General features: G+C 34.4%; 1 protein-coding gene across 1 annotated transcript; it reads right to left on the bottom strand.

Moving 5' to 3' along the window:
• Positions 1 to 10,710: 10,710 nt before the first annotated feature.
• LOC132030639 (uncharacterized) lies at positions 10,711 to 16,947 on the bottom strand. Its single transcript, XM_059420351.1, has 16 exons — positions 16,744 to 16,947; positions 15,286 to 15,336; positions 15,023 to 15,209; positions 14,549 to 14,615; positions 14,342 to 14,453; positions 14,134 to 14,218; positions 13,968 to 14,019; positions 13,822 to 13,883; positions 13,633 to 13,748; positions 13,438 to 13,550; positions 13,152 to 13,220; positions 12,904 to 12,961; positions 12,695 to 12,768; positions 12,012 to 12,060; positions 11,591 to 11,670; positions 10,711 to 11,007 (listed from the first exon to the last, which is right to left on the bottom strand). Exons 1-16 carry the CDS (start codon positions 16,868 to 16,870, stop codon positions 10,945 to 10,947), a joined length of 1,365 nt encoding a protein of 454 aa, XP_059276334.1. The 5' UTR covers positions 16,871 to 16,947; the 3' UTR covers positions 10,711 to 10,944.
• Positions 16,948 to 21,280: the final 4,333 nt, after the last annotated feature.

Here is a 21,280-nt window from a genome sequence, read left to right as displayed (position 1 = left end):
AATTACTAATACAACACTTGGTATCCCATAAGCAAATAAGAGCGAGCACCGACCTATACCAACAATAATACTAGTGTAATACAAACATATTATCAACTGTACACTACAAATTAGCTCAGACAAACAACCACAATAGCAGATCTATATTAAAAACATAATAAGAACGAAAATTTTACAGAAAAAAAGACGTACTTGATGATGAGAGTGAATATGAGAGGCGATTAGGGACTTTTTAGAGCGACAAAGCCCACAAAATTCACAGTAATATCTTCTTATGTCTCTAAATATTACTTCTTCTCCCATTATGCCCAATTCGCACTGAAAACCGTAGTTATGGGAGCTTACCTCATCCTTTTATAGTTCCCAAAAACTTGGGAAATTGTTTAAATTCCCCTCAACTTTTGATATATGATACTTATTCCCCACCAGGTTTACGTACCTTAAGTTTCACCGCGAAGTAGTAAGTAGTGTTTGTTTGGACACTTGAGAAATAGAAATAACCTTTTATAAAATAAAAGAAATATGGTCTTCCTAAGGAGATGTTTTTATTTTATTCCTTTAATAAATAAATGGTGTTCTTGAACACTTGAAATATTTTGAAAAGTTTTAGAAAATCTTTTGTTGTTATTGGAATATCTTATAATAATAAAGTTAAAATAAATACAACGCAACCACATCCGAAAAGAAACTATAACATACGATTTTTTAAATGAATCATGTGATAGCTTATGAAAAGCTTAAACTTTGAGGACTTAATTGTTTCAGCTGAAGTAATGTAATTTTTTATTTTGTGATTGAACAAATCTACACTATTAACGGAGGTTGAATAGGAGCACATTTAGCCCAATTTGAGGTTCAATAAGGCTACAAGTGGCAATTGGTTTTATTGTCATTTACAGATTATTTTATGTTTTCTGTCTTTTTTATAAGAAACTTTTAACTCTTACACGTAAAAGATATGAAAAATAACACACGAGAAATCTTCGCAGGGTTATTTTCTTCTATTCAAATTGTTAATTCCAATTTGGTAACAACAAATCTATACTTAGCCCCCATGATTAACTAATGATATATTTAAACCATTTCACAAAGTTCAGGAGTAAATTTGGACTTTTTTTCCCTTTGCATCTTCATTTGACTCAGCTTTCCGTTTCTCAATAATTATTAGCTATCAACTACTTAGTTTAATATTGAAATCCAAAGATAACAAGTCATGTATTATTATTCCCTACATAACAATCTCTAGATTATATACTCCTTACATAGTACTCCATGAACTAAAACAAACCCTTATCGTTTATCACTGTTTAAATTGGTTAATAAAACAAATAATTACTAATTATCAACTTTACACTACAAATTACCTCAGACAAACAACCACAATAGTAGATCTATATTAAAAACATAATAACAGCGAAAATTAACAGAAAAAACGTACTTGATGATGGGACTGAATATGAGAGGCAATAAGGAACTTTTTAGAGCGACAAAGGCCACAAAATTGACAGTAATATCTTCTTATGTCTCTAAATATTACTTCTTCTCCCATTATGTCCAATTCGCAGCCACAAGCACAGAAAACCGTGTGGCTGCTGAAAACCGTGGCTTTGCTCCTCCTTTTATAGTTCCAAAAAACTTGGGAAATTGTTTAAATTTCCCTCAGCTTTTGATATATGATGCTTATTCCCCACCAAGTTTACGTACCTCAAGTTTCACCGCGAAGTAGTGAGTAGTGTTTGTATGGACACTTTAAGAAATAGAATTAACCTTTTATACAATAAATAAAATAAAGGAAATATGGTCGTCCTAAGGATATGTTTTATTTATTCCTTTTATAAATAAATGGTGTTCTTGAACACTTGAAATATTTTGAAACGTTTTAGACACTTTTTTGTTGTTAATGGAATATCTTATATTAATAATAAAATAAAAAATAAATACAATTCAACCACATTCGAAAAGAAACTATAACATACGATTGTTTAATTGAATCATATGATAGCTTATGAAAAGCTTAAACTTTGAGGACTTAATTGTTTTAGCTAAAGTAATGTAATTTTTTGTTTTATGATTGAACAAATCTACACTACTAACGGAGGTTGAATAGGAGCACATTTAGCCCAATTTGAGGTTCAATAAGGCTACAAGTAGCAATTGGTTTTATAGTCATTTACAAATTTATTTTATGTTTTATGTCATTTTTGTAAGAAATTTTAATTCTTACGCATAAAAGATCTGAAAAACAATACAAAATAAATCTTCGCCGGGTTATTTTCTTCTATTCAAATTGTTAATTCCAATTTGGTAACAACAAATCTGTGTATAACCCCAATGATTAACTAATGATATATTTGAACCATTTCACAAAGTTGTCTTTTCTTGGGGTTGAATTGTCTTTTCTACAATTATATAAAATAAATATGTCCTCGCTTTACGCAGCTCCATGTTCCAAAGTTAGTTCTTTCATTGTGAAGTATGACATAATCATCCAACATATTGCCCTTCCGTTCCTCACCATGAACCACTTCGCCGCACCGAAGACACCTTATGTCAACGAGTCTTTCCGGGCTAAAGCTTCAAACTTCCACCTTGTGAAACCAAGTTGCGGTGGTAGAGAAGTCCATTTGATTTTGTCCTCGCATTTGAGCTAGGATTATACGCTTCAACAATCTGGTTCAAAAAATCAGCATGCATAATTAAGCTGCATTTGAAAACTAGACTAGTCTTCGGTAGAAGGACAAATTCTATTGGCATAACAGAATTCAATGCCATCCACTGGAAGAAACAAAAAGAAACGTGCATTACTCCAAAAATATCATACCAGACCCCATTCTATGCCATGGCATTGCAGTTGTTTCTGCAAAGTTATCTGGTTTTGTGAAGAGTCTTCAATCATCCCTAAACCATACAAGTCACTACTCACAAGCATAAAAAACTAGTTATGATCTCACACTTCAAAAAGTTTTCCCTTCCTCGTGAGGATCAAATCTGAATGAGAAATGAAGTGATCCAATTCAAAAATAACAAGACAAGGATGGGATTTTGTTAGCCGTTTTCTAGTTTCTTACTAGGAATAAAATTAGACACCTAACCTCTATGTCATATTTCAAAGAGCTCTTTAACCGTATTGCTCTTTGTTAAACTGATTTCGGTCCAGCTTTCTAGTTGGTGATTATAATGACGTCGTAAGGCTAGCAAAACAAACAAATTCCTAAAATTGCTCTACACCATTAGGTGCTTACCACTATGATTATACCAACTTTCCATTTTCACTTTGTAATAGGTTGACTTGGAAGGACAAATGCAACTTAACAAACGCTGGCAGAAATAGAGCTAGAATATGCATTTATCTGATATGAACAGAGTGAAGAACTACAATGCTAGAGATTTTACATGATTGAAGACAACGAAAAATCCACAATCTTTCAGCACAGAGCACCAACTGAAATAACAAAGGTTCCTGCAAGTATAGTATAGCAGATAAGCATAAAATATGACAGATTTCCAATTTGCTAAAACGACTATTGAATGCCCTTTCATCAAATTGTCAGTTTGCAGAAAATTCCAGCTTACAACACCTAGACTCTCTTCACTGATTTCCATCTCAGAAAGCCAATCAGCTCTGCCTAGTTGGAACTGTCATTGCTATCATCAGTAAAACCCTCTAAAATTGGAATAACAAAGTCGCCCTCTCTGCTTTCCCATCCATTTTCATCTTCTGTCACGTCTTCACTTTCATCCTTCACTTTCCTTTCCGTCCTCAACTCTCTCATATGGCGGTTCACTACGAATTAATAAGTAGTGTTCGTTTGGACACTTGAGAAATAGAAATAACCTTTTATAAAATAAAAGAAATATGGGAGATGTTTTCATTTTATTCCTTTAATAAATAAATGGTGTTCTTGAACACTTGAAATATTTTGAAAGTTTTAGAAAATCTTTTGTTGTTATTGGAATATCTTATAATAATTAAATTAAAATAAATACAACGCAACCACATCCGAAATGAAACTATAACATACGATTTTTTAAATGAATCATGTGATAGCTTATGAAAAGCTTAAACTTTGAGGACTTAATTGTTTCAGTTGAAGTAATGTAATTTTTTATTTTATGATTGAACAAATCTACACTATTAACGGAGGTTAAATAGGAGCACATTTAGCCCAATTTGAGGTTCAATAAGGCTACAAGTGGCAATTGATTTTATTGTCATTTACAGAGTATTTTATGTTTTCTGTCTTTTTTATAAGAAACTTTAACTCTTACACGTAAAAGATATGAAAAATAACACACGAGAAATCTTCGCAGGGTTATTTTTTTCTATTCAAATTGTTAATTCCAATTTGGTAACAACAAATCTATGCTTAGCCCCTATGATTAACTAACGATATATTTAAACCATTTCACAAAGTTCAGGAGTAAATTTGGACTTTTTTGTCCGCACTATTTCATTGCCATCCTTTGGCACTGATTCTTACCATAGTATCATATCGATTAGAAGCAAATGCAATGTTGCAGCATCAGGTCATCTGAATCCAATACTTTCGACGTGAAACATAGATTTATCTGTGGAAGTCTGCTAAAATTGCAACAAATAGTAGATTTGAACCCACAATTATAAAATACTACGGTTCAATGCAAAGAACTTTAAAGGTTAGACTTAAATCCTCAATACAACTCTGATATAGATCACCTCCCATGACAAAATTTGCTTGAAAGTAGTACTTTAAAGTTGGGACTGACTGGTATTTGTGGCAATCTTTCTAACTATTATATATGTCATCAATCTTATTATGAGTTTGAAATTGTTGATTGATAATCAAGCTATGTATACAAGTGGTACATGAGGTCCAAAGAAGGTTGCCTCAGAGAAGTTGGGGCGTTCATGATCTCCCCAACTGTGCAATGGTTGAAACATACTTGAGCAAAGATCAAGCGCGGACAAACTTTTACCATGCCGCTACCACCTAGCTTGAGCATATGCCCTCTTTCCAATCATAAATTGTGGGGAAAGAAGCAAAATCGATACCAATAGACGGCAACTGTCAGTTTAATACTGCAGGAAAACAAAGCTTGTTTGATGCGTATTTTTTGTTGCAAATGGAACATCCTTGGGGTTGAATTGTCTCTTCTATAATTATATACAATAAATATGTCCTCGCTTTACGCAGCTCCATGTTCCATAGTTAGTCGCTGCTCTGAAGTATGACATAATCATCCAACATATTGCCCTTCCGTTCCTCACCATGAACCACTTCGCCTAACCGAAGACACCTTATGTCAACAAGTCTTTGCAGGCTAAAGCTTCAAACTTCTACCTTGTGAAACCAAGTTGCAGTGGTAGAGAAGTCCATTTGATTCTCGTCCCGTTTTTTGACCTAAGATTATACGCTTCAACAAACGGTTCGAAAATCGGCGGGCATAATTAAGCCGCATTTGAAAACTAGACTAGTCCTCGGTAGAAGGACAAATTCTATTGACACAACAGAATTCAATTCCATCCACTGGAAGAAACAGAAAGAAACGTGCATTACTCCAAAAATATTTTACCAGACGCCATTCTATGCCATGGCATGGCATGGAATGGTAGTTGTTTCTGCAAAGTTATCTGGAATTGGGAAGGGTCTTCAATCATCCCTAAACCATACAAGTCACAAGCATAAAAAAAATAGTCATCATCTCACACTTCAAAAAGTTTTCCCTTTGTCGTGTGGATCAAATCTGAATAAGAAATGAAGTGATCCAATTCAAAATAACAAGACAAGGATGGGTTATGTTAGCCGCTTTCTAGCTTCCTACTAGCAATAAAATTAGACACCTAGCCTCTATATCCTATTTCAAAGAGCTTTTAACCGTATGGCTCTTTGTTAAAATGATTTTGGTCCAGCTTTCTAATTGGTGATTATAATGACGTCATACAGCTAGCAAAACAAACAAATTCCTAAAATTGCTCTACACCACTAGGTGCTTACCACTATGATTACACCAGCTTTTCCTTTTCACAATTTAATAGATTGACTTGGAAGAACAAAATGCAAGTTAACAAAATCTGGTAGAAATAGAACTGGAATACACATTTTTCAGATATTAATTGAGTGAAGAGCTACAACAATGCTAGAGATTATACATAATTGAAGACAACAAAGAATCCATAATCTTTCAGCACAGAGCACCAACTGAAATAACAAAGGTTACCAGAAAGTATAATGTAGCAGAGAAATTTTCCCATTTGCTAAAATTAATACCGAATGCCCTTTAATCAGGTGTGATGCTTATCAAAAAAGAAGGAAGAAAAGCCCTTTCATCGATTGTCAGTTGCAGAAAATTCCAGCTTACAATACCTAGATTCTCTTCACTGATTTCCATCTCAGAAAGCCAATCAATTCTGCCTTGATCAAATATGTTTGTTAAATCTTGTTGAGTGTGATCCAGCGCATACTTGTCCTGTTTTGATTCAATGCAATGTGATAGCATATCTTGTTATGATGGTTTAGTGTGTTACTAAATCGTACAGTGGCATTCCACCCAGTCATTAGCATATTCCTAGTTTGCTTAAAATGAGTCAGAAGACTTCTGAAATCAGCATCTATAGCATGAATGAGTCTGTTTGATGACTTTGTGTCTATACAAATCTTATACGTTTGTACATTACAATGTAATGTGTTGGGATTATGTATATTGAGTTTATATTGTTTACATGCTTAACCTTATTCGTTGATCGTATACTAATCTTTTTCCTTTCATTTTATGCATGACCATCGCATACGAGTCCGAGGAACTCGTCTTCTTCCGCATTCGATGTTGGGCCAAGGCCCAACGAAATATTACTTCCCTCTCTGTCCAGCCCTGTCCGCAGCATGTATACAAAAAAGAAAGAAACGAATTTTGGACCAAAGCCCAATAGCGTGAACAGTTCACAGCAGTTGGGCCCTAAAAAATGGACCAGATCCATTCAATTTTCTTCCCCTCTACCTTATTTTTATTGTTGTGTATCTTTGATTTGCTTTGTATGACTAACACCTTATCTTATTTTATTTTCTTAACTTAGATGAATTCTAGTAAAGTTAGTGGGTTAGCTTTTAGTATAAAGGGTAGTTAATCCAAAGGAAACTAGTAGTTAATTCCATGGGCTTCATTTTTTTAATTTACATTATCTATAATATTTATCCTAAAATTATTTATATTATCTATAATATTTATCTTAAAATTATTTACATCATTTATAATATTTACCTTTACTAGAATCATTGATTTTCAATAATGAGAACACGTGCTTTGAATTAGAGAGTTACTCTTTGTTTATTTATCACCTTAGAGATTTGATGTACCGTGGATATGCAAAAAATATATAAATTTAAGGATTGCCAGTTTGATTTAATTACGCATTGTTCTAATTAAGCATGGTTAATAAAAAATAATAAAAAGAGAAAGAAAACTCACTTCCTTTTGCATCCTATATATAAAAAAAAAATAAGTCTAGATTTCTCTATATTGCCATATTCATATAACATAATCCAAAGTTCAAATTTGTTAAGTCCTTTCTTAAAAGCTATCACTTATATGCAAATTATTACATTTTATGCAAATCTTATTTTGAAATAGCATTTTTATTTAAAGCCTTAGCAACATTTATAAGTTTTAAATGGCATTTGAAATCTCCTTTTATGCAAATTATTATATTTTCTATAAGTCTTATTCTAAATAGCAAGTTTCATTTAAAGCCTTAGCAACATTTATAAATATTATTTTAAATAGCATTATTACATTTTCCTTTTAAAACCTTAGCAATATTTACAAACCATTTTTCTTAGAATTTAAATACTATATTTGCATCTTTAGCCTTAATTAATTAACCTAAGTTTGGACGGTAAACCATAATTAATGGATTCTAAAGGATGCCTAACCCCTTCCCGTTAGGATAATCTAGAACCCTTACCTAGAATCACGCTAATTAAGCAGACCACTAACAGAAGTTTAGTTAGACTTTGCCTTAGTTGATTAATTAGGTGTCCTAATTCACCATTAAATTAATTAGGTGGCGACTCCTTAAAACCAAGCAATTTAGGAATCTCCAATATGTTGTACTCTACTTTAACCCATTTAGATGGGGTATAACAGCTCGACGACTCCGCTGGGAATTTTAGGTTCTTAACCATCATAGACTTAGGTTAATAAATAATTTGTTGGATGTTTTGTTTGTTTATTTTGCTTTTATTGTTGCTTTATATGCTTCTAAATGTTTTTATTCCTTATTTGCCTTTTCTATGTAATATGTATATTTTTGCTTTTATTAAATTGGCATTCCGCTCATACTTCCTTCATTCCTGGAAAATTCACACATATTCACACACTTAAAGCGGTTTCGCGGTTCGCGGCCGTGCACTACTAAATTACCCTTTTAGTTGGATCGATCTTGTGGATTTAGTCGATCGGCGGTGCAGTCGACAGCCACGGACTTTCCACTCCCAAGTTGTCCGCTTGGGGGAGCCTTGTGTCATAGGAAGTCAACTCCTAGTCAGCCTAAGATAGAGCTAAACCAAATCCTTCTTTAAGGACATGCATCACGCAAACCTAGGAGGCTTAATACCCAAGGTGTATTAAGTCCATTAGTCGACCTCGTTCAAATGTCCGAGTGGGTCCATGACCCCAAGCGAGTTATGTGCATTGATTTGAAGGATAAACATGTGTGTTATGTGGACCATGTGCTATTTAGGTAGAACTAACCATTTGTGAACACAGGTAGCCATGAGTCAGTACAATACGAGCAGCAGGCACTTAGTTACGAGCAAAGCATGCAACAATTAGATATACTTCTAGCTCAGCAAAAAGAAATTGGCATCAAAGAAGGTATCAAAACGGGAGGACTTGAAGGAGCCATTAATGGAATCTGAGTTTGATAGTTGTTCACTTGCAAGAATGCCTTCGTTTGATCCTGACTTGATATGGGAAATTCTTGCTAATTAGGACTCCCTGGGTCGTCATGGTTAATTAGGAGTTGTTTTTGGGACTTAGTGGTACCATCTTATGTTTTGGAAAATGTAAATGGTTAATTTTGAAGATTAGCTATCTATTTTATGACTACCTTTGTCAAAGTTTAGCAGTGATGGATGTCTTGAGTTTGTGTCTTGTGTTTCCTTATGGGATGAATGGACATATTTGGGCTCTATTTACTCCCAAGTATCTGTATGACTGTATCAAATATGTAGGGTTTTGTTATTTCAATAAAATTAGTGATATTTAAACCATTTTGTAGCTTGGCATCTATTTGTTTCAAATTTTATTTTGGGATGGTGATGTGAATAGGGAGAGAATAAGGGGAAAAAGAACTTCATGCATACAAAACTGTACTTAGGTGATGCAATGAAAAGTTACAACTCATACTAAGTTTAAAGTAGGAAAGCAAGACATTTCACAGAAAGAGTAGTACTTCTAATGTGATGGTGATCTGGTCATATCTCAGCAGAGATAATAAAATTAGATGATTTCATCTCATCTGCTCAAGCTTTTGATGAGTAGAGCTATCGAATGTTACTGATGAAAAATTCTAGGTGAACGCAAGTTATGTACACCAAAATTTTAAAGAAGTATGATGATTTGGTTTTCATTTGGATTCTCAAACCAAGTTGAGAAACAGCAAAAAGAAAATCTTGAGGAAAATAAGTGTGAAAAGGAACGGTGCCACATATCCTAGATTGCCATATCGTGTAGCATGTGAATATGTGATGCACAAAGCTAGTTGACTATTTGAGATTTGTGAAGGCCACATGTGAACCGCAGAGCTCACTGCCAAGTCACTGTGGTCCAGCCCTGATGCTTCAACGCTCACCTACGTTCTCTTTTCTTTTCTTTTTTTTGAAAAAAAGAAAAACTTTGACGTGTGTTCGGATTAACTTATACGCACCTGTATTAATTTCATCGGTACCAACAACCTCTCACCAATATAGGCGTTGAATAACTTTGCCCATCAAAACATGAATCGATAGGAAAAAAATCGCTCGATATTGAGATTTGAACCTGAAATCTCATGATTTTCACTAACTTAGGTTGTACGTTGGATTTTCTTTTATACAACCTCAAACCCTCCCCCCTCTACCCTCCCGAGGTTATGTTTCTCTTGAAAATCCTCCCTCCATACTTTGATCAGAGACGAAATTTAAGGAAAAAGACTCCTATCTTATGATAAGAACTCATTAAGAGTATAATGAAAAGTTTAAAAACTAAATAGTTTTCGCATACAATTTGTGTACCTTTTTTAACAAATTAATAAGAGAAGAGTGTTCATGAAAAAGAACAGTAACTCCATTATTTTTTTTCTATATCTATTTGAAAAGATATTCCTATGCATATTTTACTATGGCTTAGTTTGTCAACAAATTTGAAGTAAATTGAAATGGTCCCCAAAACTGGTGAGAATCAATATGGCACACAGTAAGATCAAAGCAGGCGATAGTGATGTCTCAGTAATGCTTGCCTGACACCTTTGGAACCGTATCAAATACAAAGAACTAAGGCCCACTGACATTCTGACAAACCACAAATAGACAATAGTCAACAAAATCTTTTGAGTTTTGATAATGTTGGTTTGAAGTATTGAACCAGTTACATATAATCTCTGTTCATTATTTCATTAAATGAATAAAACTTACATTGTATATTCTTGACAGACAAACGTAGTATTAAAAGCTAATCCATTTGTTTTAGTAAAGATTTGTCAACTGCAAGGAAAATTTGATTGCGGAGGCTACACGTCTTAAGAGCGCAAGTACAGATTAACATTTATTACATCCCCATATATAAGGAGGGATCATATTACAAGCTTATCAACCAACTAGGCATAAACTAAGAAACCAAGGACAAAAACAGAGTAACTTGACACATAATTACAATCACAAGCAGGGTAATAAATAACATCACATGTATATAGGGGATTTTATAAGAACACTACCAGCTAATTGAGTTCCTTGACTGCTGAACTTTTGCGTTATAAGAAGTCTCTATCTCCTCCTGCATGGATATTAGTTGCATCAGTCCAAGGCCGATCTAAGATTTAAGTTATATGGGCTCAATTCTTGAACTCATTATATTTTTAAAGTTATGGATTCATATCAACTAGTATTTGTTACAATTTTAGCAAATTATTACGCACAAATTTATGCTCCACGTGGAAAGTACTGGGTTCATCCTAATAATCTGTGGCGGAAGTAGGGTTTTTACTAAGGGGTGTCAAAATATTAAAAAGTAGATATACCACGAAATTAAGGGGCTTCAACACATGGTATATACATAAAAAAGTTCTTTTTACGTATAGTGTAATTTTGCGGCGAAGGGGTGTCGTTTGACACCCCTTGAATGCATGTGGTTCCGCCACAGCATCCTATGTAAAGCGATGCCAATTATAAAATAAAGGCAAATGCATGGTTGTAACATATTTTAGATGCCCAAATTTTTGCTGAGTATGATTAACCACTATTAAAAGGACAGGCATGGCAAGGATGCCTCCTGGACATAGCTCGTCTCATACAGAAGTCTAAAGTTGCAGCATGGCAAGAAATACAAGGATGATTTATTTAAAGTAGTTGAGATGTACCTTGCAAGACTTTAGCAGAGGTTGCAAGAAGGATTCCCTAAAGTATCTAACACTGTCTCCAAGAGAGGTTCCATCCCATTCTGTCATAAAGTGATTCATCAAAAAGTAAAACCATAAATTTAAGATTAGTTAGACTAGGGAAACAATAAAGAAATACATTGAGATCCTACGTGAAATAAAAGAATACAATTACAGAGACCTCAAAATGTAGATAGTTAATAGTTCTGCTAGAGTGAAGTTCATGAGTTAAGATAGCTGAATGAGCCCCAGCTTTAGCTTAATGGAATATCAATTAAGAAACTCAATTAAACTATTGATTGCCATTTCCAACACCACTTGACAACTGATAGAAAGAATATGAAAAAATAAATAGCCAAAAGCCCAAAACTACAAGTAAAATGAAAAAGAGAATTCAGCATACCATTATCCCCTTCTCCTCCAAAACCTCCAGTATTGAGTTCCCCAAGAAGCTGCAATACAGTCAAATCAGTGTCAACAAGAGGGAAAAGAGAAAGTAGCTTGAATAAGAGAAGTGTCTCTGCGTATTATTCTTTTTGTTAAAAAAAAAAAATAAGCATGAAAATGATAATGGTTAACTTATCCCATAGGTGCACAAATCATGCTGTAACTGAATGATGGATAGGATCGGTAACCGCATTATGGCATATTCAGAGGTATCTATTGAAACTGGAAAAGAATAATAGTCTGGTCTTGAGTACGCAGGATAGAAATTCCTTTGATCAGGTTCAGTACCCTTTTGCTCTAAGAACTACAACCTTGACTAATTGAACATTTGGAAAAATGCCAATCTGGCGAGGCAGCGAAGCAGCAGTTGATTATGAGGAAAAATTTTGCTTCTGAATTAAATATTAGGTAAAGGAAGACTTGGGAAAACACAAGCTTAACTACTTTGATTTTGAAAAATTCAGTTTGATAATCATACATGATGACAAATACATATTTCTCTATTGTCTTCTAAATGACATTACAAAACTTAATTTTACCTCTCACAAGTAACAGATAAAACAAGAATCTTCAAGCAATTGAAATCAAATCAGTGATATCTTGAAAATGCTAAAGGCAAATTCTTTGAGGATTGTTCACCTGGGAAAGGGTTGGAACAGCAGAAGGATCAAATTCCTCACAGTTCTTGGGATTTATAGGAACACAAACACGGCCTGGCAAAAAGAACAGTAAATTCTGTTAAAATATACAGACCATAGATGAAAGCATATCCAATGATAAGAAGCTGTAACAATTCAAGTATCTTTGCCTTTCCGGTGCTTTGAGGTTCAAGCATATAAGGAGCAAACCTGTTTTGGGGTGCACACAGAAAGGAGCCTTTAATAAGTGATTCATGTGCTTTGAGACCTGAGAGGTTAAAGAAGCAAATCTTCAGTTGGAATTTACGCATCAAAACATGTAAGGACATAACCAAGAACTATTCTATTTCTTCTCCATGCTTGTTATTCCTATGGGTTTTAAAAGGAATTAAATGTTTACACTACATAAAAGCAGAACTGAGGCTCCAAAAAGGTGGAAAACTGGAAATAGCACGAACCTCCATATCAAGTCTTGGATAGGTAAAAGAAAACACAATTTCTTCGATGCATCTACGCACACCTTGGGCCTGGAAAATGAAAAACGGAACCATGGGTAATGGAAACTGAAAAGGCACTTTTTCAAATTTGACATATAAGTAATCACATGGTTCACTCAATTCACAATGACACACATTACAAGAATCAATGGATTCAAGACTAATAATTAAGGCAGACCCGAGTCATACAATTAAAAGGACAGTTTAAAACTTTAATCCGGAGTACAAGTTAAAATAAGATTGCTACCTTCTGTTTACCAGATTGCAATAGATGTTTTAGTTGATCCCAGCGAGCAACATTAATTTCTTCTTTTGAGCGCTTGTTAGACAACCACTTTCCCCGGAGCTCAGACGTAACAGCTGCAAAATCACCTCAGCATCACTAAAAACTCAATAAGATGAAAAAGATATAGAACAAGTAATAAAAGGTAAACTTGCATACACTCATCAGGTATCATTTCCAGAATCTTCTCAAACCTCTCCTCATTCAAGAACAATTTTTGACTTGATAGCAGTCTGTTCTCAAAGTAATCTTTCAAGACTTCAGTATAAGATCTCCTGCAGGGGTAGAATTCAACTAAGAATACAACCTAAACCTAAACAAAGAGAAATTAAATGGATAAAATCTTACACGAGGAACGGATGAAGAGCGGGACCAACTAGAGAAACTTTTTTACTGCTATTCTCATTGCCCTGAACAGTAAACACAATATTTCCTGTTAGAACCTCGCGCTATCATAATTTCCGCTAGCAGGCATGTAAAGCATCTCTAAGTACCTTGTAGACACGAAAATATTCAACAATTGCGGCCCTCTGTTCATTGGTCAACCTGATTATGATGATGGTTACAAGAACATTATGAAAATGGTAGAAATATTAAAACGATGATCATATCAGTAAATAGAATTAACAGCAATTGTAGAATACACGTCTGGAGCAGTACCTTCTTGCTTTTCCGTCGCAAACCCAACAATGGACACCACGCCTACCACTGTATACCCACAGGATGTGGTTGAACCCAAAGTCATCTGTTAACCAACAAAATGAGAGCGTATTCAACATTCATTTGTAGAAGTTCCCAATATAAGTTCAAAGATAAAAAATGATTCATGGGGAAACGAGCAGCTTTTTACATGTCACAAAGACTATACCTCTGAGAGAAGTATCAATGACCTTGATGGCAATTGTCATCAGCGGCCAGCACTCTAAACAAACATCAGCTCCTGAACAGCAATATCTGACATCATCATAATCTGATATATCCTGCAGTAAAATATGTATGCGACAAATGTTCAGCTGCAACATGGATTGGCAGATTTTCTGCAGAAACATTGATATTTTCAGTCTCAATGACTTACAATATCAAAAACCAGCTCTCTTTCAACAGGCGTGAAAATATTGTCACCAACTTGTGAATAGGCATGCCTTTTGCAGGCTGCAGCAAAGAAAAAAGCAATTATAAGTCCCAAATAAAGGTAAAAATATATCTATCCTCTGCAAACAACTTACTGATTCACAAACACAAACCTGTCTCCCCCGGGAAGAAAGAAGACAGAGAAATTGGGGTACCTTAATCTAAGCAGAAGCATCGAAATGACTAACCGTATGATTAACCCAATGTATAGCCATTATGCGTGTTTCAGCTAAAAAGAAACTCCTTTTTTTTCTTTCGAAGTGAACTAACAAGTAGTTACAGTATAAAGAACCCTTATTAGAACCTCATACACATTAAAGCAACAAATGCAGCAGATTAACTATAAGTAGCTTTTACCCGAATCATCTTGTTCATAGCAACTACTACTAAGTTTCAATGCAGGGAGAACAACAGTGGCTGAGATCTTACATCTACACTGTAGACAGGTCCAATGTCTATTTTGAAAGGACACTTCTCTTTGATAGCATTTTCCAGCTCAGATGCAGTATTAAATGATTGAAATCGCAGGTAAATGTCATTATCCAATGTGAAAGAGAACTCCCTTCGGCCAAAGTATGAGTGATCACAACCTGGATGCTTTCCATCTGGAGAACCCATAATAGTACAATGTTAGAGAAGAAATATGGTATGAGAAATTGCATATTGAGGAACTGCTTTTACCATTGCCATAAGACAGCCACTTGAACATATCAACATAAGGGAAAAACTTTCCTGCAAACAGAGAAGACTTAGCTTGAGATATCAATCCATAAATGGCTGTGGAGACCAAATGAAAATTACTAGAGTGCGACATAATTTCTTCTTAGAGGAAGAGGGATTGAGGGAGATAAAAATTAACCACAACATAGCTCCATCACATCAATTTCAAATTCCTGACACTATTGCTTTCAAGGCAGAGAAAGTGCTACTGCATCCTTCAGAGTATATTGATACTAAAAGAACATTTTTCATGTGATCATACTTAACATAATTCAATTCAGAAGTTCCAACTTGAAGAGACATATAAACAATTATTTTTCTTGATAATCGAGAAATCGCTGAAGCCCAATAACACACGGTTCAAAACTCGATGGATGATGAACTCGCTTCTCTACTCCCCTTAAATACTAGGCTTTGTCTGCGGAATGATTCGAACCCATGACATGCGCCTAACCCACATTGCGCTCTTACCACTAGACCGAAGCCCTGGGAACAGGCATATAAACAATCCTAAAACAAGCATTCAGGTAGCAGCTGTTTGTTTCATCAACATCCCGTAAACAACTGCCAAGTTATATTCTAGTTCTATTCTGTTAAATGGACATCCGAGAAGTCAAGTCACTTACGCCTCGATTACGAGATAGTCAAGATCGAATCATATGTACTCGTTCTGCTCTACTCAAACCCATTTTAATCCATATCAAATGTTTGTATAAAGCAAATTAAAGTTCTCTCAAGCAATAGGTTTTACAAATCTCAGCCTTATCCCTATGTGATGTACATATGCCAAATAGTAAAGGAAATTCCTAACAAATATATGTGAGTGTACAATGTGTCTTATCAGTTCATCCGAACACAATAGCTTTGGCTCTATCATTTTATGCGTTAAAAGAATCCACTAAACAAGTACAAATAATATATGTTGAACACGGTAAATCAAATGATTGTTGTTAGATTTTCGAGCTCCAACTCATAAAGTTAAAACGGAATTTTACTGTTAGAGTGGTTAAAGTCCCAAATTGGTTGGGGAATGGACCGGTGGTTTGCTTATATGGACTTAGGCAACCCTGCCCTCATGAGCTAGCTTTTGGGGTTGAATTAGGCCCAGCTGTCATATCTTTGCATTTACAAAAATATACAACCCAACAAAATTTATTATACCTACATAGCCATATTTTCAGTTTACATTCGGACAAGCAACTTTTTTTGTTTCTGCAACAGTGGTTATACGACATTATACACTTAATGTAAACAATGTTGTCACCTTGTATAAAAGTGTATAATAGTGCATAAGGAAAAACTGGGCTATTCCGGGTAAATATTCTTTCCCAGCAGACATAGAGCATATTTTTCCCAAAATCCTGGATCCTCATCTGTTTACAAATGAACAAGTTAAAATGCAACAAAACTAAGAATTACCATAATAAGCTTTTAGATAATCAGCGTTGAATCCATCTGGAACGGCATTCTCTAACCTCCTTTGCTCATTTTCATCTCCATCTATTAACATTTCATCTCTCACATTCTCAACTTCTTCTCTTGTCATTTTCCAAAAATTACTTATCCAAAATTACAGCAAATATACACACGGCACTGGAAAAAAAAAAATCAAAATCAAAATAAAATCTTCAGCAGAGTAAAACCCTAGGTTTAAGGAAAACGATTGTAAACGCCTGGAAGCTATAATAATAATTTTCAAGTAAGCTGACAGAACACATGATATAATGTTACGGATAAAAGAACTTGCGATGTACTTGAATAACCAACTGGAAGACATGTAATTCACTTATTAATTTGAAGGAACAAACAAATTTAGTTAATGAAAAAAATGATACATGTATACATGAAGAAAGAAAAATGTGACTAGACATCATCAATGTTATTATAATCAAAATGATAGGACGTCAGTTATATAAGTATTTCAGATCCACCTACACCAATAATCTACTAAAAATTGGTTGTTGCAAAGTAAACCCTAAGCGATTGTAAACACCTGGAAGTTATAATCATGTTCTAGTAAAGCTCATAGAGCACAGGATATAATGTTAAGGTCAATAGTACTCACGATGTAGTTGAATTACAGGCTGAAGGCGTATATATATGTTTAAAAATTCGACTAAGTAAGTACAAATAATAAAGTTTGAACACACTAAATTAAATGGAGCTTTGCTAGAATTCCGAAATCAAACTCATTATTAAAATCATGCATCCGCATATGTGTACAAAAGTAATTTAGATCTTGTTCAGCAGAGTAAACCCTAGGTTTAAGGAGAGCTGGAAGTTATACTAATAATGATCAAGTAAGTTCACAGAGGAAAGGATGTAATGTTACGGTATAATAGAATTCACGATGTAGTTAAATTACCAGCGGCGGTGGAGATGTAGAAGGATTGCACGGAGAGGAGAGTGGAAACGGCGGGGAGAATGGATATAAGGAAGGAATTTGGCTTGGCGGGAAAAAGGGGTATTTATTGAACCGCTTATTGGGCCGTGGTATATGGTTTTAGGCCTGATTCATATCTGCAAATTTGCTAAAAGGCGGAAAATGGCTATAAAAAATTAGAGATTATTTTAAGTGAAATTTACATAAACAAAACAACTATCTTTTAATAGCTTCTAATAATTTATAGTTACTTTTTCTATATTTACAAACTATAGCTAGTTTTTGTTATATTCGGTTGTATTTCGCGATTTTGAAATACATGAAAATACAAAATCCGGCAAAGTTCGCGTTTTTGAAATACAAGGTAATACAAAATCCGGCAAAGGAAAAATAGGCTGTATTTGTGGAACATATTCTCTTCTTTCATTTTAAATAGTAAGTCAAATTAAATTAACTATGTATCACGTATAACGGCTGAAGTTCCATAACAACTCACGTTTTTCTCTCTAAATTACTCCATTCCAAACTTTTAGAAATACATAAGTACTGTATTTCTTCGTTTTGAAATTCAATGAAATACAAATGTCCCATCGGAACATTCACTATATTTACACCAAAAAAAGATGAATACATTGAAATACAGCGAAATATAAAATCGTTAAAATAAAGTGGAGTGAAAACAGGTTTTATATTTGGAACATTCACTATATTTACACCAAAAAAAAAGATGAATAAATTGAAATACAACAAAATACAAAAATCGTGAAAACAAAGTGGAGTAAAAATAGGCTTTATATTTGGAACATTCACGATATTTACACCAAAAAAAAATAGACAGATTGAAATACAGCGAAATACAATTCAAAGAAACTATTAACATTGTAATAAAACATGTTTTAGCTCTCCATTCTCTCTCATTCGACATCTCTATTTCCTTTGTCATCCAAAACAGAAATCCATTAACAACATTGTTTCTCCACGACTTTCATGCTTTTTCTCTTTGCCTTCGCTAACTTTATCAACTCTCTCAATATGAGTCATGTACCCACTTAAAAACGACATTCAGTTGTCCAAATCTTCATAACGATTTACACCTAAGCCAAAATCCATCAAGACTCTTTCATGAAGATGCATTTCTGTTTCTCTATTAGTTGTCCAAATCTTGATCGCATTTGACCCCTTCTCGGATAAATATTAATTTCACAAACAAAACAGGATTGTGCATATTTGAGAAAGTGGGGGGGGGGGGGGATTTTCTGTCAAGTATACCCCTACCCAGGGGCGGATTTAAAGGGACCCGAGGGTGTTCGGCAAAAAATTACAGTGTATATATAAGGTAGATTTTCTGTATTTATGTACATATATTAACTTTTGAACACCCTGAACAAATGTAAAAGGTTAGCTCAAGCGGTCCAGGGTGTTCAAAATTGTCTCTATTGTCCTAGGTTTGATTCCCATTGAGAACATTATTTTTTTATATTCAGCTTTTGTTTTTTCCGAACCCCCTGAATGAAAATTCTGGATCCGCCACTGCTCCTACCGTTATACTTTCAGTCCAAATATACCCTACCGTTATACTTTCGGTCCAAATTTGTTCAAAGTATAATGAGAGGGCCATATTTGAACTGAAATTATAACGGTAGAGATATATTTGGACCAAAAATTTAAACTATTTTTGATAATACATGAGTACATTTGACCCTTTTCCGATTAAAAAAAACCCTACTTCTACTACTAAAATCCAACAATCTGGAATCTAGTTCCAGTTCGTGTCAAGTTTATGTAGGCGTATACACCGTTCCTATATTAACAAGGATTTAGAATAGGCCCATCATCTTTCAGAACTTGTTGGACTTCTAAATCATGGCCGGCCCACCTTTTACAATTCAACTTACATCCATTTTTTTGCGCTTATCGTACTTCTCTTGGGATGGTCTTTAATTTTTGGCCGTCAAATTGTTGGTCTTTAATTTTTGCTTTTTGCTTAAAAAGGTGGCCTTACGCCGAGATTCTGGGCAAATTTCCCTTTTTTAATTGATGTTGGTCACGCATTCCCTTTTCCTGATTTTTCTTTTGCCAATTGGATAGTGTCATTCAAGCTTCTAAACGGTGGTAGTGATCTGATGGATGATATGCATGTTTTTTCTTCAATCTTTGCTTTGTGCAACAACTTTTTCTCTAGCTTGAAGAACATGCTCTGCTGCATCTTGTTCAGCTACCGTGATGATTCACGCCTTTGCCTGTTAAAAAAGAAACTAGAAGTCCTTTTTTCTCTTCAAAAAATTACAAGTCCTTTCCTGTGTGACTATCTGTTACGTCCTTAGTTTGGTGGGTCTTTTAGGAAGTAAAGGGCTTTTTAATGCCTCATTTTCTCAATTAAGGAGCCTCAAACAATATAGTTGGAGTGGTGATGTGAACAATTTTTTGTTGCTTAATAACTTGCAATGTATTCCTTTTTCTCCAACCTGATCTTCACTGGTCTAACATTTCTAGTCTCTTAGTGGTGCTTATTTTCTTTTCGACGATTATACTTTCCTTCTGTTAGTGCTAGGTGGACTTGATATTTGAATATGAACATATGTTGTCGATCACTGATTTCTTAAAAAAATTCTTGTTATGTACCTCGGTCACTAGTCTTTGACTTGCATGAGATCCACTTAGCTCAATTTGATGTTGGAAAGCAGATCTTTTATAACTTCTATGTAATGCCTGACTTGTATCATCTTAGGTAGTGTTAAATAAAAACTATATTTTACAAGCGTGAACTTGTAATTTATTAAAAAAAAAAAAAACTTATTATTTATTAGGTCTGTTTCTATTTGTATCCAATTGAGTTCTTAATCCTTAGATCACTGTGACGTGAGACTTCATTTCTTCCTTTGGTCTCATTCAAATGTTATGAATTTGTAGATAATGTAGAGTAGGTGTTTAGGATATAGCTGTTGTATGGGGCATTGAAGTCGCTATGGCATAAAGACGACAATATGCTTTTTGTTTTATATCCTATTTTCTTGGCAGTACCTTCCATTCGAGTAGTTTTTTTTTTAGGAAAAAGGGTCAAAAATACTCCTCTACTTTGAAAAAGGAAATTTAAAAATATCTCCGAGCTTATTTTGGGTGAAAAATCTTATCTTAAAGTTTTCAAATATACCCCTGCCTTGATGGAAATTATCACAAAATAACAAATCATTTTAAACCCATTAAAATCATTTAAACAACCATTAAATAATAACCCACAAGATCTGTTCTTCCAATTCCTCAAACTTCAAACCTACGTATTGGGGGAATAAGGGGATCTTATGGGTAATAATTTAGTTGGGTCGGTTTAAATGATGGGCTTAAAAAATGATTTGAGTTATTTTTGGGGATAATTTCGGTCAAGGCAGGGGGTATATTTGAAAACTTTAAGGATGAGAGGGGTATTTTTCACCCAAAATAAGTTCGGAGGATATTTTTAGCCCTTTTTCCAAAGTAGAGGGGTATTTTTGACCCGTTTCCCTTTTTTTAATAGCTTTAAGCCATCCTTCAAAGCAATAAATATTTTGGTTCTTTGTGTATTATTTTTGTTGTAGG

The sequence above is a fragment of the Lycium ferocissimum genome, chromosome 9, assembly GCF_029784015.1.
Source record: "Lycium ferocissimum isolate CSIRO_LF1 chromosome 9, AGI_CSIRO_Lferr_CH_V1, whole genome shotgun sequence".
Lineage (NCBI taxonomy): Eukaryota > Viridiplantae > Streptophyta > Magnoliopsida > Solanales > Solanaceae > Lycium > Lycium ferocissimum.
Note: the sequence above shows the minus strand (reverse complement) of the source record. Positions and strands in the feature narration are given on the sequence as shown.

Coding starts and splice junctions, on each gene's coding strand:
- LOC132030639 (XM_059420351.1), bottom strand. CDS start 16,870: ATGACAAGAGAAGAAGTTGAGAATGTGAGAGATGAAATGTTAATAGAT. Junction 14,454..14,548: donor GAGAGCTGGTTTTTGATATT/GTAAGTCATTGA, acceptor ATTTTACTGCAG/GATATATCAGATTATGATGA. Junction 11,671..12,011: donor TGGAGGAGAAGGGGATAATG/GTATGCTGAATT, acceptor ACTTTATGACAG/AATGGGATGGAACCTCTCTT.